The 19,836-nt window shown below is 42.7% G+C and overlaps 1 protein-coding gene across 2 annotated transcripts in view; it reads right to left on the bottom strand.

Moving 5' to 3' along the window:
- Positions 1-19,836, bottom strand: part of TBX20 (T-box transcription factor 20) — a 60,195-nt gene that overhangs the window by 28,055 nt on the left and 12,304 nt on the right. For both annotated transcript variants that reach the window (XM_075828562.1, XM_075828563.1), the window contains exons 3-5: positions 17,700-17,864; positions 5,483-5,591; positions 3,769-3,927 (exon numbers count right to left, since the gene is read on the bottom strand). In XM_075828562.1, the coding sequence (XP_075684677.1) occupies positions 3,769-3,927; positions 5,483-5,591; positions 17,700-17,864 (433 nt within the window). The remainder of the gene's footprint in view (positions 1-3,768; positions 3,928-5,482; positions 5,592-17,699; positions 17,865-19,836) is intronic.

Raw genomic sequence — 19,836 nt, 5'->3', positions numbered from 1 at the left:
GGCCGGGCCCCTTACAGAAGTACCCCTAATACCCCCCTGATGGCGGCCCTGATTGTCTGTAAGACGGAGAGGGAACGTTATACGGTTTAGTCAGTGCTTGGAGAAGCAGAATTTTGTTTATGTTTTGTTTTTCTTTATGCAACCTATATATATATTTCTTGAAAACACCTACGCTTTCAATAAAAGCGGGAAGGACCCGAGCTTTGGACACTTGAAACCTGTCTGTGTCTTTGTAAAGTCTGACTTCGCCCTGGCCAGTGAGCTAAATCCCCACAGTAGAAATACTTTATAACTTCTGCTCCTCTATAACCTATTATTCACCTGTTATATACCTGGGAAGTGTTACCTGAATGCCAGGGGTCACTTGGTGTGTGTGTGTGTGTGTGTGTGTGTGTGTGTGTGTGTGTGTGTGTGTGTGTGTGTGTGTGTGTGTGTGTGTGTGTGTGTGTGTGTGGTCACATGACAGGCGCCATGTTTAATCATATTCAGTTAGCCAATGGATGCATTACACATGAATACTCTATGGGCTTTACCATTTATTTTTTTTAGACAGAGGCTATAGCTCTGGTCTAAGAAAAGTATGTGAGCGGCATTTAAAATAGATGTATATTAGAAAACTGTAGAATTTCTTATTCTATAAATAAATAAAATTAAAAAAAGGACAACACCTTTATGTCATTTTTGGACTCTTCATTAAATGCTTTATTCAATCATTTTAGAGAAAAGCCTCCACCACGCGCATTTTGGGAAATGATTTCTGGCTAGGTTTTGTTTAGTACATCTAACCTGACTGGCATTAGATACAAATATCTATCAAAAGTCATCTTTGAGCATGTCCATTGACCTGTACTTCAACTCTGTCAAAGTGGTTTGACTGTTTAGATTGAAACCTGACCTTTACATTCTAAATTATGAGATAGTTTGTTGAAAGTGTAATGTGTTTATCCTTTAGCCAAAAAAGAAAAAAGGAAATTGAATCAAATCCTTAGCAACAGCAGTGAAAAGGGCAGAAAATGTAATTATTCTAATGATTTATGAATAATGGTGTATTTGATCTGGAGGAATGTGTATGCCTATCTTACAACACTCATAAATTACATGCTTGAACATTGATAATATGCTTTGACATGACTTCATCATAGGAAATAAGAAACATCTTATGTATTGGGTTCAGTGGCGGATTAAGTGTACCATGGGCCCTGGGCTGTTGACACAACTTGGGCCCCCTCCTTCCCCCTCACACGCAATTCAACCCCCCCCCACACTCGCTGACACTGTACCCGTCAGTGCCACTGACCTGACGGATGCAGATTTTAGCATTCAGGGTATAAAGCAGTTGTATCTCAAAAAGTCAAAATTTTTAATAAGTATTTAGAAAGGTTGCACCAAACACCATACACTATTTTATTTTTAAAAAAAACTTTTTTCAAGGTTTACATAGTCTTTAACACATCAAATTGTAACACCTCCTTTTAAAGGGTAAGTAAATGTTTAACAAACTTCTGACATGTCATAGTGACATGTCAGAACTTTTCATGGTTGGGGTCCGGGTGCTGAGACCCCCACCGATCGCTAAAACTAAGAGGCAGAAGCGCTCATGCAAGCGCTGAGCCACTTCGTTTCTGTTCGGCTTTTTCCGGAAAGCCAAAGTAGCGGTGTACGGCTCATTGACTTTCTATGAGCCCGTACACAAACTACTTGGCTTTCCGGAAACAGAAACCAAGCGGCTCAGCGCTCGCACGAGTGCTTCTGCCGCCTAGTTTTAGTGATCGGTGTTAGTCTGCGAGCGATGCTGCTTCCATAACTTTCATTCAGTTTTATGGGACTTACGGAAACAGCGTAGCTCAGCAAGCTACGCTGTTTTCGTAACTCCCGACCATGTAATCAGGATGTGGCCAGGAGGCAGCGAGAGCAAAAACAGGTGGATACGTCATACATTTCCCTTATGGGAAAACTGAGGGCTGTATGGGGGGGATTATATTGCAAGGGGAGGTGAGGTTGTCTCACTGACTGCTGTGGGCTCTATAGGGAGGTCTGAGTGTCTGATTCTGACATCTCTGTGGGGGGGGATAGCCCCCATAGAGCCCCCAGAAGTTAGTCGCTCAGACCCCCCCTATAGAGCCCCAGCAGTCAGACAATTTGACTTCCCCTTGCAATATATTAGTAACTAGTGAGGGCTCTATGGGAAGGGGGGGATTATACTGAATGGGGGGTTCTAACCATCTAAGTGACTCCAGAGAACACTATGAAGCGGGGAATAACCCCCCCCCATCCCCCATAGAGCCCTCAGTATTTCAGTATTTATTATACAGCAGGGGGGGTGGGGGTTGAGCGTGTAACTGACTGCTGAGTGTCTATGGGGGGAATCATTATGTTTTGGGGGTGTTTCTCTGCTAAGGGCACAGGACTACTTCACCGCATCAATGGGAGAATGGATGGAGCCATGTACCGTCAAATCCTGAGTGACAACCTCCTTCCCTCCACCAGGACATTAAAAATGGCTCGTGGCTGGGTCTTCCAGCACGACAATGACCCGAAACATACAGCCAAGGCAACAAAGGAGTGGCTCAAAAAGAAGCACATTAAGGTCATGGAGTGGCCTAGCCAGTCTCCAGACCTTAATCCCGTCGAAAACTTATGGAGGGAGCTGAAGATCCGAGTTGCCAAGCGACAGCCTCGAAATCTTAATGATTTACAGATGATCTGCAAAGAGGAGTGGGCCAAAATTCCATCTAACATGTGTGCAAACCTCATCATCAACTACAAAAAATGTCTGACTGCTGTGCTTGCCAACAAGGGTTTTGCCACCAAGTATTAAGTCTTGTTTGCCAAAGGGATCAAATACTTATTTCTCTGTGCACAATGCAAATAAATATATATAATTTTGACTATGTGATTTTCTTTTTTTTTTTTTTTTATATATAATCTATCTCTCACTGGTAAAATTAACCTAGCCTAAAAATTCTTGACTGTTCATGTCTTTGACAGTGGACAAACTTACAAAATCAGCAAGGGATCAAATACTTATTTCCTTCACTGTATTAGAGGTATCTTGGCCGAACCCCCCGATTATGGCGGGACCACCTGACTATCCAATGTGTATGGCATTGTCCCGATGCTCCCCTGACAGCAGATGATGGGTGAGAGAACAGTTGGGAATGTTTGCCGAGCGTGCCTGTGTATAGGGGAATCAAGGAAGCTATCTGAAATGTAAAATAGCAGTAGAGACAACAGCATCTAATTCAGTATTCAAACATTTATTGTAGTCAAACAGAAGAAAAAGAGCAATGTTTCAACCTGTAGTAGTGCTTGGGTCTTTCTCAAGCCTTTCCAAGCCCCGATCACTACAAAGGGTTGAAACATTGCTGTTTTTCTTCTGTATGACTACTTGGGCACAATACATTTTTGATTACTGAATATACTGTTTTGGATATTGGGAGTGAAGGACTTCCAATTTTTGCCATACTTGAATCCTTCAATTTCTTGGTTCTGCTGCTTCTCTACCATATGGTTTATTTGGAGCTATCTGAAATGTATGACCAGCCTTAGTCAGTGGGATGCACCATCAAATATTTAATGTGTATTTCCATCTTACAGGGAATAGGCGACCATGTAATACATGTCCACTCTTTGCAGTGTCTCTATGTGCTGGCTAATAGGGTTACGAGTGGGAAACCTCTATAACATCCAGGTGTTCTAATAGGGCACATAGATATAGACTGTCCTAATGGGACAAAATACCTCCTTTGTATGGGAGGATGGGCTTACCAATTGGTTTTGATAGGCGGTAACAGCGGTAAAGACGGTTTCAGGAAAGATAAACGTCCTGAATTCTTCTGATTTCAGATTCAGCAGAGATGCCGTGTGATCCTTTTTCTTGATTATGTGTACCCTTGGCTGGTACTTGTGCATGGAGTTCAAGATGATCTGAATTAAAACATCATAAGATGAATAATGGAAAAGCTGAATCTCAGCCATTACATGTCTCTGTGTACCGTAAATATAATTCCTATTAAAGATGGAGCATCAAAACATTTGGAGCCCTATATTTATACACAGTATTATACAGTCAACAGAACCAACATTTAATAACTATACTATATAATGGAATCAGCTAAACAGCTTCTTTTAGAAGATATCATATCATTAAATTGAAGTAAATGCCCGATAACTGGCCGGTGTAAAAGGGCCAACGAGTGTTCACAAAACACTCGTTCCTGATAATTGCCCTGTGTAAACAGGGCAACGATCAGCCCATGAACGTGCAAGCAATTATTCATCGGCTGATCGTATCTTTTAGGCAGCATAAAATCTTATGGTTGTCGGCAGCATAACTCTGGGAGATGCGCTGATGACATGATAGAAATGTATGGGGACAAGCGATCGTATTAACGGACACTTGTCCCCATACATAGCTCCTTGTGAAAGAAGCAAACGAGCGCCCATCAACGAGCTGTCTCGTTAAACGATGCTCGTTTACTCGGCCCTTAAGAATTGCTCAAATAGATTTAATTTCACTGAAAAAAAATAAAAATGCCTATAAATATAAAACAATAGGATAACCGTATTGTATCCACTGACAAGAATTAATAAAAAGCTTGAAAGATACATTAAGTTATGCTTACATACTGTTTTTTTGTAAAGTTCTGCATTTGCAAGCAGCCACCACTAGGGAGAATTTACTGCATACAGCTTGAAGGTGGATTCGTATGTAGCATCATTTTACACCACGGATTTGTCCGCAGCTAATCCGTATCAAAATCTGATTGTTTTACAAAGGGTGAAATCCGCAAAGGTCTATGAACTATCCGTATCAAAATCTGCATGTAAAACATGATGATTTTGCGCAGATTCACTGCGGATACATCTGTGTGTAAACTTACGCCGCGTGTGAATCCTTCTTTATACAGCATCCACTGAATTCAATACCTGCTGCATAAATCAATTTGATTTTCAACTCCCCCCTACTACTGGCTGCAACTTCATCCACTGTTTCAGATTGCCCTGGATGCAAGTGTTGACTCCATGTGCAACAAAATCTGTCCCCATATGACCGACATATTGCCCTTTGTTGTACTAATGAAGTTATACAAGAAATTACATTTTGTGTGCATAATGCTGAAGCTTTAAAAATTACTCCTTGTGTATGAACAATAAAGAATTTTTTATCAGGAATGAGATTCCAACTGGGGAAATAGTTGCAATAGTTTTAAATGTTTACGCTGAAAATTCTAAAGATGTGCTGAATGTTTGACAATTATCAAAGACACAGAATTATCTCGGCTGCTTGTAAAGCTGTCGGTGCTTCTTCCTCTAATCATATCACACATGTGAATGGCGCTATCCTCTCCATTTTTTTTTTATCTGTCCCAGCACTTGTGGTTAGATGAGTAATGCAATCTTCTGTGATGGTGCTGATGTTATTTTGGTGTCTGCACTGAATGTGACCTTGGTCTTAGTGCTCAGAAATGTTCACACTTACATGGCCATGTTGGTCCAGTTCATTGTTTGTGAGCTTGACTTTCTCAAAAGAAACCATTTGCTTTAGCAATTGCTCCCCAGTAAATGGTGAATCTGGATGGACATATAACCTGGAAGTACAAAAGTGTAAGGATTCATTAAAAATACACAACTCCAGATTTTTATTATTAATTATTATTATTATGCCTTTTAACCCCTTCCCCCTGCTGGCATTCTGGGCCCTAATGTCCAAGCCATTTTTTAGATTTTTCCATTGTCACATTCGAAGAGCTGTAACTTTTTTATTTTTGCGTCGGCATAGCTGTATAAGGTCTTGTTTTTTGCGGGACGACTTGCAGTTTTTATTGGTACCATTTGAGAGTAGATGCGACTTTTTGATCACTTTCTATCACATTTTTTTTAAGTCAGGATTAACAGAAAACAGCAATTTTTCCATTGTTTTTTATTTTATTTTTTACGGCGTTCACAGTGCGGGTTAAATAATGTAACAGCTTTATAGTCGGGGTCGTTACGGACGCGGCGATACCAAATATGTGTAACTTTTTTGCTTTATTGTAGTTTTTTTTAATAGTAAAGCATTTTGTAAGGGGAAAAGCTGGGTTTTTCATTTTTTTTTTTTTCACTTTTTTTTTTAATTAACTTTATTAAACTTTTTTTACTTTTTTACTAGTCCCACTAGGGGACTTCCCTATCCACCGATCGCTATTATAATACACTGCAATACTTTTGTATTGCAGTGTATTACTGCCTGTCCGTTTAAAACGGACAGGCATCTGCTAGGTCATGCCTGCGGCATGATCTAGCAGGCATTCGCTGCAGGCAGACCTGGGGGTCTTTATTAGACCCCCGGCTGCCATAGAAGACACAGACACTCGGCGATTTTATCGCCGGGTGTCAGTGAGATGAGAGGGAGCTCCCTCCCTCTCTCCAAAACCATTCAGATGCGGTGCTCGCTATTGTGCACCGCATCTGAAGGGTTAAACAGGTGAGATCGATACTAATATCGATCTCACCCGGCAGAGCAGGGACGCCCCCAGCCCTCAGCTGCTTCTGGCAGCTAAGAGCAGGTAGATTTCACGGCTCCCTGCTCTGTTTACTTTATTCTAATGCAGCGACGTAGTTTGGCGGCGCTCTAGAATAAAGCTCACTAATGACCGCCGTAAAAAGACGTATCGGCGGTCATTAAGGGGTTAAAGAGGCTCTGTCACCACATTATAAGTGGCCTATATTGTACATGATGTGATCGGCACTGTAATGTAGATTACAGCAGTGGTTTTTATTTAGAAAAACGATCATTTTTGACGGAGTTATGACCTATATTATCTTTATGCTAATAAGTTTCTTGATGAAGAACTGGGCGTGTTTTACTTTTTGGCCAAGTGGGCGTTGTGGAGAGAAGTGTATGACGCTGACCAATCAGTGATCAATCAGGGTCATAGAATTCTCCCCATTCATTTACACAGCACATAGCGATATAGCTATATCGCTATGTGCAGCCACATACACATTAATGTTACTGCAGTGTCCTGACAATGAATATACATTTCCTCCAGCCAGGACGTGATGTTTATTCAGAATCCTGACACTTCGCTAACACAATCGGCTGCCAGTGGTGTATGTGGAACAATGGAACTGTCGCTTCGGGTTTTCCCTTGTTCTGCTCTTCTGACGGAGCACAACAACGGAAAGCAGCGACGCAGGTGTGAACCCAGCCTAAAATATACACATTGGCAAAAGAATGCTACACAGATTACTAGTCATATTCGTAAATGCTTCATGTGAAAAATATATTTATATTTCATATATGTTCTACATTCATCAATAGTAACATTTTAAAAGTTCAATATGCAAGAACTTTTTTACGACATTGAATCCAATTCAATACATGACACTCTATGCACTTGCTCAAAGTGATGTTATAAAGTGCACAGTCTTATGCATGGATAAATACTACCTCTGCTAAATATTACAGGATCCACTAGAGGGAGCCATTGAATGGGGCAGTTCAAACCACATGTCTGTACAGGTGCTATAGCTAATAATAACCAATGTCATTAAAGGGTTTGTGAACCTTCTGACAACAGATGACCTATCCACTGAATAGGTCATCAGTATGTCATCGGTGCGGCATACATAGCATAGCGGCCGTGTTGCAGAATTGCAGGTCTGCTGCTATTCACTTGAATAGGAGCAGAGCTGCAGTACTGCAGCTCGGCCGCTATTCCGTGACCGGAGCCAACTGCTCCCGGCATGTACCTCCGGTGCACGGTGGCACCGGACCAGCTGATCTGTGCGGGCTCCGGGTGTCGAACTCCCACAGGTCATCAGTTGTCAGAAGCTGGAAAACCCCTTTAAGTCATTGGGAAGTTGGTAAAAACTGGATTGTTCCCAGCTTTTACCTGTAGGTTATTTTTTCCTTTATGGCTGTTCAGATAATCAGTGAAAATTATTTCAAGCGTTCATCAAGTCATGCCAGCTATAATAAGATTTCTCCTTATTTCAACTAATGATTTGGTAATCCTTCGATAGCTCAAGATTATATTTTTTAAATAAATTTACAGAGATTTTTGCTCCAATAAACGTGATTTTACCCTTTAGGGTAGGAACAGACACAACATATTCAGTGCAGATACACTGCAACTATGTTCACACTGAGTTTTTTGACGTGGAAACCGCGCCCAAAAACTTGTCAAAAACGGCCCGAAAATGCCTCCCGTTGATCTCAATAGGAGGCGGGGGCGGTTTTCTCCCGCGAGCAGTAAAACCGCCTTGTGGGAGATAAAAGCGACATGCCCTATCTTCGGGCATCTCCGCCTCTGACCTCCCATTGACTTCAATTGGAGACAGAGAAAGCGTATTTCGCTGCGTTTTATGCCCACGGCTCTCAATGGCCGCGGGCGAAAAATGCCGCGAAAATCGGCGTGCAGGGAGAGGAAAATCTGCCTCAAACTTCCAAACGGAATTTTGAGGCAGAAATTCCGCCTGCAAAAAACTCTGTGTGAACATTAGGCTGCGCAGTGTATTCGCCCTGAACACCGCAGGGAATGCTGTTCGGAAAATAGCACCACATTGTGATGCGTTTTTACGGCGGAATTTCCGCTGCGAAGCGGCGCTGGAAAAAAACCCTGTTCATACTTACCCCCTCCCTCTTCTCGGCACGTAGTCCGGCCTCCTGGGATAATGTTGCAGGCCATGTGACTCTGCAGCCTGTGATTGGCTGCAGTGGTCACATGGCCTGCAACGTCATTCAGGAAGGCCGAACTGGAGAAGAAGCAAGGAACTCTGGGTAAGTACAACATTATTATTATTTTTTTAACTTGCGATTTTTGTGGAGCATCGCGGTGATTCCGCCGCAAATGTCGCAACACACACTGCTTTGTTGTGGGTTTAAGTGCCCCATTGAATTCAATGGGTAAACCCGCAACAGAAGAGTTGCGTATCTGCAGAATTAATTGACATTGTGCGGTTGAAGTAACCGCACCACAGGTTAATTTATGTGCAGTGTTTTCGGCAGATATTTACCGCAGTGTGCGGACGAGATTTGTTGGAATCTCACCCACACTGTTGGTACTGTAAAAACTGCGTATTTTCCGCAATGACTCAGTTGAGGAAAATCTTCAGTGTCTACGTTGTGTGTTCCCACCCTTAAGAATCAGATTGGCGGGATTATCTGTATTTGTATGGGATGCATAATTTTCAACATACACCGGGTTCCAAATTATGCAAATGTTATTTTTCGCTGATTTTCCTAAATAGTCGATGCAAATGACAGTCAATATAATCTTCAAGCCGTCAACCGTTGGAGTATAATCCAAATTTTATTGAACAAATCTCATAATGATAACAGATTTTTTTTTTAGAAGTAAAAAACTCAAAATGCACTGTTTCAAATTATTATGCACAACAGAGATCAAAACATTTTAAAGGTTGTAAAGAGAACTAAAATGGTAATTTGCAGCATCAGGAGGTCATACTTACAGAAATCAAAAGCTCTTTCAATCAAAAAAAAACTTAACCGGCCAAGTTACATGTTAACATAGGACCCCTTCTTTGATATCACCTTCACAATTCTTGCGTCCATTGAATTTGTGAGTATTTGGACAGTTTCTGCTTGAATATCTTTGCAGGATGTCAGAATAGCCTCCCAGAGATTCTGTTTTGATGTGAACTGCCTCCCACCCTCATAGATATTTTGCTTGAGGATGCTCCAAAGGTTCTCAATAGGGTTGAGGTCAGGGGAACATGGGGGCCACACCATGAGTTTCTCTCCTTTTATGCCCATAGCAGCCAATGACAGATGTATTCTTTGCAGCATGAGATGGTGCATTGTCATGCATGAAGATAATTTTGCTGCGAAAGGCACGGTTCATCTTTTTGTACCACGGAAGAAAGTGGTCAGTCATAAACTCTATGTACTTTGCAGAGGTAATTTTCACACCGTCAGGGACACTAAAGGGGCCTACCAGCTCTCTCCCCATGACTCCAGCCCAAAACATGACTCCGCCACTTCCTTGCTGACGTCGCAGCCTTGTTGGGACATGGTGGCCATTCACCAACCATTCACTACTCCATCCATCTGGACCATCCAGGGTTGCACGGCACTCATCAGTAAATAACACGGTTTGAAAATTAGTCTTCATGTATTTCTGATACCACTGCAACCGTTTCTGCTTGTGAGCATTGTTTAGGGGTGGCCGAATAATAGCTTTATGCACACTTGCAAACCTCTGGAGGATCCTACACCTTGAGGTTTGCGGGACTCCAGAGGCACCAGCGGCTTCAAATACCTGTTTGCTGCTTTGCAGTGGCATTTTAGCAGCTGCTCTCCTAATCCTATTAATTTGTCTGGCAGAAACCTTCCTCATTGTGCCTTTGGGTATGTGCACACGATAGCAGGCATTTACGTCTGAAAAGAAAGACTGTTTTCAGGAGAAAACAGCTGCCTCGTTTCAGTCGTAAATGCTCCTCCTCGCATTTTGCGAGGCTTCTCTGACAGCCGTAAATTTTGAGCTGCTCTTCATTGAGTTCAATGAAGAACGGCTCAAATTACGTCTGAAAGAAGTGTCCTGCACTTCTTTTGACGAGGCTGTATTTTTACGCTTCGTCGTCTGACAGCTGTCAAACGACGACGCGTAAATGACAGGTTGTCTGCACAGTACGACGGCAAACCCATTCAAATGAATGGGCAGATGTTTGCCGATGTATTGTAGCCCTATTTTCAGACGTAAAACGAGGCATAATACGCCTCGTTTACGTCTGAAAATAGGTCGTGTGAACCCAGCCTAAGGGTATGTGCACACGTAGTGACCAAAAAAGTCTGAAAATATGGAGCTGTTTTCAAGGGAAAACAGCCCCTGATTTTCAGACGTTTTTTGAGCAACTTGCGTTTTTCGCGGCGTTTTCACTGCGTTTTTTACGTCCGTTTTTGGAGTTTTCATTGGAGTCTATGAGAAAACGGCTCCAAAAACGTCCAAAGAAGTGTCCTGTACTTCTTTGACGAGGCAGTCATTTTACGCGTCGTCGTTTGACAGCTGTCAAACGACGAAGCGTAAATTACAGGTCGTCGGCACAGTACGTCGGCAAACCCATTCAAATGAATGGGCAGATGTTTGCCGACGTATTGGAGCCGTATTTTCAGGCGTAAATCGAGGCATAATACGTCGTGTGAACCCAGCCTCAGACACAATACCATCCATGAGTTTAATTGAAAAACTAATAATTAAATGTTTATGACACTTAAATCCAATGTGCATAATAATTTGGAACACGGTGTATAGAAAGTGAATGCTCTGCTGCCTACATTAATATGAATGAAACACATTCATGAAAAATATAATTTGACTAGACCCAAAATAATAATAAGAATCCATAGAAAAAAGTTGATATTATTATAAAAATTATTCTATAATAATTTGATATTGATTTTTTATTTAATGTGAGAACCAGGTCTAAGGGTATGTTCACACGACAACGCCAAATACGTCTGAAATTACGGGGCTGTTTTCAGGAGAAAACAGCTCCTGAATTTCAGAAGTTTTTACAAGTGAACGCGTTTTTTCGCGGCGTCTTTTACGGACGTAATTGGAGCCAGTTTTCATTGGAGTCAATGAATAACGGCTCCAATTACGTCCCAAGAAGTGCCCTGAACTTCTGTGATGCGGGTGTAATTTTACGCACCGTCTTTTGACAGCGACACGTAAAATAACAGCTCGTCTGCACAGAACATCGTAAGACCCATTGCAAGCAATGGGCAGATGTTTGCCGACGTATTGGAGCCGTCTTTTCAGGCGTAATTCGGGGCGTAAAACACCTCCATTACGTCTGAAAATTGGTTGTGTGCACATACCCTTATAGGTAGGGAGTCTTCCTATTTAGGGTATGTTCACACGCACCAATTACGGACGTAATTCGGGCGTTTTTGCCCCGAATTACGTCCGAAAATAGCGCCTCAATAGCGTTGACAAACATCTGCCCATTGAAAGCAATGGGCAGACGTTTGTCTGTTCACACGAGGCGTATATTTACGCGCCGCTGTCAAATGACGGCGCGTAAATAGACGCCCGCGTCAAAGAAGTGACCTGTCACTTCTTTGGCCATAATTGGAGCCGTTATTCATTGACTCCAATGAATAGCAGCGCCAATTACGTCCGTAATGGACGCGGCGTTCAAGCGCCTGCACATGCCGTTACAGCTGAAATTACGGGGATGTTTTTAGGCGGAAACATCCCCGTAATTTCAGCCGTTACGGACGCTGTCGTGTGAACATACCCTTACTGTTTAATATATACTGCCACATTGAGGGAGAATTACTAAGAAAAATGGATCCATGGTGTGCACAAAATTTATTCTGTTTGACAGTTTTAAAAAGGATAGTGGCTGAGAAAAAGTTTTAAAATGCGTCAAATTTATTAAAAATGTACAATTTTTAGAACAAAATACTGGAGTACATGTATGCCAGCCATGACATGGTGCTTATTGTGTGAGACACAATTGCTACACTAATACTACACTGCCCCCCTACTGGGGCAAACTTTGATTGTAAAATATTATATTATTTCAAATAACAGAATCTGTTAGAAATATATAACTATTTTTGCAGATTTAAAATGTGAAAAATGATTAACACTTTACGTTTAAACTGCTTCTGGTGATAAATACAATCACAATAACCTTCAAAAACATCACGGATGCATCAATTCTTATTATTATGGACTGCCCATGATTTTATGGTGTTGTGTATATTTATATAACTTGATCACATATTCTGGAGATTATATATTATGATCAAATCAATAATCTACAAATAATATTGCTCTTTTCTGATTTGCACCATTTGTGACCAAGTAAAATAAGAATGGCATATTTAGCAGAAATCTATGCATATGGTACAGAAACAACTCCTTTCACATGTAAAAAAGTTCAATCTATTTAATCTGACTTAAAAATTTAACACAGTTGAAGGGTGAGAGCGGCAAAACTATGGCCATACCTTCTTGTCTCTGCTAATCTGCATATGCAGTAGTATAGACTAATGCAGGACATTGTAGACTAAAGTTGAACTCACATTTTATATTCGTGTTTAATATATCACTCACAATACAATAAAACTTATATAATATAAAGCTAGCTATAGTCAGGGCCCTTTTTAGTGCCCCCTGACAGTATAATGGCTTTATAGTGCCCCCCACACAATATAATGCCCTTTAGTGCCCCCCACAGAGTATAATGTCCCCCAAGTGCGCCCACATAGTATATTTCCCCCACACAGTATATTTCCCCCCACGCAGTATAGTTCCCCCATAACTGCTCCATACAGTATAATAATATTAATAATAATATTTAATAATAAAATATATTATAACCTCTTTAAGGACACAGTATTTTGTCCTCTTAAGTGTGCGCACACTGTATAATGCCCCCTACGTCACACACACACACGCACTATATTGCCCCTGTAGTGCACCTACACAGTATAATATCCCCTTAGTGGCTGCCACAATGTATAATCTCCCCTTAGTGCCCCCCAACAGTATAATGTCTCCTCTCCCCTCCACTGGGTGCCACACAAAGCCCCCCTTGTAGGTAGTGCCCCCTGTAGATTCTTCCATGCAGCACCCCTGTAAATAGTGCCATACAGCCCCAACCTCCCCCTTGTAGATAGTGTCATACAGCCCCTTACCTCCCCCTTGCAGACAGTGCCATACAGCCCCTAACCTCCCCCTTGCAGACAGTGCCATACAGCCCCTAACCTCCCCCTTGCAGACAGTGCCATACAGCCCCTAACCTCCCCCTTGCAGACAGCGCCATACAGCTCACCACCTCCCCCTTGCAGACAGCCCCCCACTTCCCCCTTGTAGACAGTGCCATACAGCCCCCACTTCCCCCTTGTATAAAGCGTCATACAGCCCCCGTCCCCCCCTTGTAGACAGTGTCACACAGCCCCCATTGTAGACAGTTCCCCCTTAACAAATAAAACAGAAACGTTATACTCACCTAGGCCCTGATCCCGCGAGGAACAAAGCTACTTTTCAACACCAATGGGATCCTTGTATAGGCCTGCGTGATCCAGTGACGTCATCATGCTGGCCTGCGCAGGGATCCTGTCAGTGGCGGATTAAGTAGACCATAGGTCCTTGACTGTTCCACAAACTTGGGCCCCCCTTCCCCACTGCCGTGTCTATAGTGAACACCATCTTTTTGTTTGAGCATTGTCAAATGGTTGTTTATATGATTCCCCTTGCCAAAGGGCTTTGTCCCTACATACTGACAGTCTCCAACCATCACTGACAGTATAACACTGTGTAGGGACACGTCCTCTTGACAATGGGAATGGTAACACGCATTTGTCTATTAGTCCTGGGTATACAGAGATATGTAGAATACAAAGATTACTTGCAACAGACATGTCAGGAGAGTGGACAGATTCTCTATAGATCCAGAGACTGATTTCCAGCCTCTATAGAAACACACAAATTTAGATACCAAGGCCCAGGACCATACATTAAAGGGGTTGTCCGGTCACAGACCGTTTTTTATACTGATGACCTATCGATGTGCCCGGACAACCCCTTTTACTCAGACTAATAAATTCGGAGCCCAGACTAGATCATAGAATACATACAGACCCAGACCTACTAAACTATTGCAGTCCCCAGACCAGACCCCCCCTAAAAAATACAGCCGCCAGAACAAGCACCCTGAATAAGTACAGACCTCAGGCCGGACCCCTAAATACAGACCCCAGACCTGACCCCCTACATTAGTAATGACCCCAGACCTGACTCTCTGACAGATGTAATGGCGGAAGGAGGTGAAGGGAACAAGTGAGCCCTAATCTACCCACCGCCCTGTCCCTGCCTACTTGCAACGACCCGCCCTAGGCGACGGGGTACAACTGGGCGGCGGTCCCTACGCTGTCTAAGTGCAAGGGGGTACAAACAGGGAACACGCAAGGGAATACAGTAGCCCACGGAACGCCGCGAGGAAACGGAGCGGGAAAGAGCCAGTCAGGATCAGGAAGTAGTGGAATATACAAACGGGAGCACGGAGCAGAAGCAAGCCAGGGGCAGAGCAACGCAGGATAAACGGAACTGAAGCAAGGCAGAAGCACGGCAGAAGCAGGCTGGAGCAAGGCAGCAGTGGGGCCAGGAATCCAAGAGAATAACAAGCAAGGAGGAAGAGAAAACGGCAGGTATAAATGGACAGGGGGCGGAGCTAACTCTGGCTGACCAGGCCGCGATAGGCTCTCCCACTCCTGAGCCTGCCACCCTGATTGGTGGGAGCAGGTGTCAGTCTCAGAGGTCTGGCCTCAGGTGTCGACTGATTAATCCTGGGAGTATACCCAGACATAGTGCCTGGCAGATCCTTTACAACAGACTCTAGACCAGAGCCCCTAAACTAATACAGACCCCTAAATAAAGACCCCTAAACTAATACAGACACCATAAACTAATACAGACCTTACGTCTAAAGGTCCTTTTGCAGGACATACACAATGCAGATTCGTCGCGGTTTTTAACGCGATTCGTGGCAAAATCACAGGAAAACCGCAACAAAACTACATTGTAATTTAGGCGGCCATGGGCCCCCGGGAGCCTTGGGCCCTGGCGGCCGCCCAAAATACCCTATGATAATCCGCCATTGGATCCTGTCCCTGCACCTGATAGGCTGCAATTCATGCTGTTCGGCCTGTAGCCTAGTAAATAGCAGAGCAGGGAGAGCAGAGATTAAGTGCCCGGGCAGAAAGGCAGCTGCAGAGGTGCCGGACCCGGGCACTTCAGAAACACAAGCAGGGGAAGGGAGCCAGCGCAGCGCCTCTTTCCACCTCCTGGAGTGATGGGCGATGGCACAGGTCGCACACCCCAAAGGCCGGCCCTGGCTACAATGTACTGCAAAAAGTGACACAGTGGGATTATCCTATAACATGGCAGCACAAGATTGCATGACATAACATAAAACTGTATAGAATAAGAGGCTGCTCTCCAATGTTTTATAGAAGAAATCATCTCCTATAGGGAATGGGATATTTGTTTCTACATCTCCCCATTGCATTGATATTTGTTCTGCCAATAGTTTTATTCACGAGCACTACAATGTACTAATCTATGGAAATATACACTAACTGCACATGAATGCTTTTATGCTGTTAAGATGTTATTATTGTAAAGCAATAAGGCCCTCTTCACAAAAATGCCTCCCATTGATTTTAAAAAACACACGCGGTAAAAAGAAGCGACATGTCCTATCTTCGGGCGTTTACACCTATGACCTCCCATTGACATCTGCCTGCACGCCGTTTGCCGTGTTTATTGCTGCGTTTTTCGCTCACGCCCAAGGAGTGCCACGGGCAAAAACGCTGCGAAAAACGCGGCAAACGGCGTGCAGGCAGATGAAAATCTGCCTCAAAATTCCAAACTGAATTTTGAGGCAGAATTTTCTGCCTGCAAGAAACTCCGTGTGAACTCGGACTAAGAGGTTTATATTGATGAAAAAACTTTTCCAAGTTTTATTGCTCAATTTTACTATTTTCATAACATTATTCTGATTGTTATAAACTGAATCATCTTTATATCTCTTTTACCTGCATGGTTACTGAATTAGGGTCATGCTAATGTCCAAATTACTGCTTTTATAGTCTCTGTAGAAACCTTATTATAAAGACAGTCATGTAAATCATGTGTGAAACTTGGAAGCAAGGAAACAACATATGTTAATATAGATGTTTTATTGCTGTATGGAGAAAGTGTGTATATGCATATGTGGCACAGAAACGTAAATAAAATCTGTTGTCCTGTTGTGTTGTGAACATGCCACTGATCTAATCAGCATGCAGAAAACAGAATAGAAAACACAATTTAGAATAAAATCGAATTTCACCCTTTGCTAGTAGAAGATTTTTACTTTACCAAACCAAGTCTAAAAATGTTTGTTACATAGTTGGTACGGTTGAAAAAAAGACACATGTCCATCAAGTTCAGCCAAGGATATATAGAATTTAATTTTATTTATTTTTTTAAACAGCACCACACCTGTCCATAGGTTGTATATGGTATTACATTTATTTCAATGAGGCTGAGCTGCAATACCAGACACAGCCCATGGACAAGAATAAAATAAATATAAGAGTGGTCCGATGATTCTATAGTCTAAAGTTCTGTAGTTGCAGAGCAGCATTTGTGATGTAAGCCAGGGATGTCTACCTAGATTGTAATAAGTGGAAAGAAAAGGTAAGACTCAAGCCAGAATTTTCTAAACCTAGTTGTCACGTTGCCGATGCATGCTTTCTTAGTAACTTTTAGGGCACATTCAGACGTGGCAGAATTGCTGTTGAATTCCACTGCGGACAGTTTGTAGTGGAATTCTGCAGCAGCCGTCTTTTACATGTGTTTCTATACATTTTTAGGAAACTTAGTTCAGACGTTGCGGAAAATAACTGTGCGGAATTTAGGCTGCAGTGCAGAATTTTCTCTCCGCAGCATGCTCATTATGTTGAGGAGAAGAAGCGGAATTTCACTGAAGATTTCAGCCTTTGCAATGCAAAAACTGAAATCTGTGACAAGTTTGTTGTGATATGTGCAACGTCTGAATTACCTGTCAAATATGCAAACGTTGGTGCAGATTCGTTGCGTAATTGCCCCGAATTTGCACCAACATTTGCAGCGGAAAAATTCCACCACATCTGAACATGGCCTTACATCGTTAGTACTTTTGTAACTTACCGAGCAGGTAGCGGAGGATCTGCTTTTCCTGCCACCAGCCAAGATGATCTGTGGTATGCATATCTGTATCTCTTATTGTCAACTGGCACTATGTCCATTAGAACTATGTACTTGGCATCTGGATTGACTCCTGAAAATGAGACCCTGATCGTAGGAAACATTCTCCTGGAAAAAACAATAAACATAAAAATATAATAATGCCAAAAATAATAATCATAATAATAATTCAAGTTAATAAAAAAACAAACACTGTATACATGGGCTAACATTTAGTAATGCTGTCTAATAGTTAGACCAGGCATTTATTGCACATTGGATCATGCTGCATGATAATTTTGGCGCATCTTGCATGGCCTGTTAGACACTATTCACTTCCTTATATTACTTTTGATTTGGCTTATTTTGCACCAGAATTTTGTGCCAGTTTTTAGGGCGTTTGTGGTGCACATTGGCGTATTTAAAACCACGCCCTTTCCCACTAAGTCACACCCCTCTTCTACTGAAACAAACCGCTTTCTGGAAAACATTTAAATGGTGTTTTATGAGGTGCAAACATGAAAAATGCACCAAATGGTGAAGCAAATGGTCCCGGTTTGGTGCAGTTTTGAACACTTTTCAGACACAGTAGTACATCTACCCCATAGTGTATCACTGAAATAGTGTCAAAAATGTTTCTACAGAAAGGGTAACAACAGTGTTGACCTACTATAAATAGTGATTAATATACATATCCTTACCTCATAATTTATTATTATTAATTCTGTTATAAATAATTATTGAAATTACTCCTTTTAGGCCGGATTCACACGAGCGTGTGCGTTTGGGGGGGGGGGAACGCTACGTTTTGCACGATTTTCGCGCAGCCGCCATCATTATGACACTCTGTTTGTATGTTTGTAAACAGAAAAGCACGTGGTGCTTTTCTGTTTTCATTCATAGTTTTGACTGCTGTAGCGCGCATCGCTTCAAGTGCTTCCGTGTGCAGTTTTCACCACCCATTGACTTCAATGGGTGCGTGATGCGCGAAAAACGGGCAAATATAGGACATGTCCTGAGTTTTTCGCAGCGGACATACGCTGCGTGAAAATCACGGACAGTCTGAACGGTCCCATTGACTAACATAGGTCTGTGCGAGGCGCGTGAAAATCACGCGCGTTGCACGGACGTATTATACGTTCGTCTGAATAAGCTCTCACAAGCAGAAGAGCTCCAGTAGTACAGCAGTGCAACCCTGGGAAATTCAAGTGTCCCACAGGTTTAGGGTATGTTCACACGCAGTGAGCAAAAACGTCTGAAAATACGGAGCTGTTTTCAGGTGAAAACAGCTCCTGATTTTCAGACGTTTTTTTTAACAACTCGCGTTTTTTTGCTGCGTTTTTGGAGCTGTTTTTCAATGGAGTCAATGAAAAGCGCCTCCAGAAACGTCCCAAGAAGTGTCCTGCACTTCTATTGACGAGCCGTCATTTTATTTTGACAAAGGAACAGAACAGAACATCGTAAAACCCATTGCAGGCAATGGGCAGATGTTTGTAGGCGTATTAGGGGCGTTTTTTCAGACGTAATTCGAGGCATAAAACGCCCGAATTCTGTCTGAAACCACTGCGTGTGAACATACCCTTAGGGCTTATTCAGACGAACGGGATATACGTCCGTGCAACGCGTGTGATTTTCACGTGCGTCGCACGGACCTATATTAGTCTATGGGGCAGTGCAGACATTTGCGTGATTTTTCCGCAGCGTGAGTCCGCTGCGAAAAAGTCACGACATGTCCGTTCTTTGGGCGTATTTCGCGCATCACGCACCCATTGAAGTCAATGGGTGTGTGAAAATCATGCATGCCACACGGAACCACTTCCGTGGGACAAGCGTGATTCGCGCTACAGCTGTGAAAAGGATGAATGAAAACGGAAAAGCACCACATGCTTTTCTGTTTACAAACATCCAAACGGAGTGTCTTTATGATGGCGGCTGCGCGAAAAGCACGCAGCCGCGCATCATACGGGGCTGACACACGGATCTGTCAAGTGACTTTGGCGCGCGCAAAACGCACACGCTCGTGTGAATCCGGCCTTACTGTCAGCAAACCTAGAATGTTTTTTAACAACCTGTGTCTGCAACTCAGATAAAATACAAGCTG

Source organism: Rhinoderma darwinii, chromosome 5 (genome assembly GCF_050947455.1).
Source record: "Rhinoderma darwinii isolate aRhiDar2 chromosome 5, aRhiDar2.hap1, whole genome shotgun sequence".
Lineage (NCBI taxonomy): Eukaryota > Metazoa > Chordata > Amphibia > Anura > Rhinodermatidae > Rhinoderma > Rhinoderma darwinii.
The sequence above is the reverse complement of the archived record's forward strand: the minus strand, read 5'-3'. Positions and strand labels throughout refer to the sequence as shown.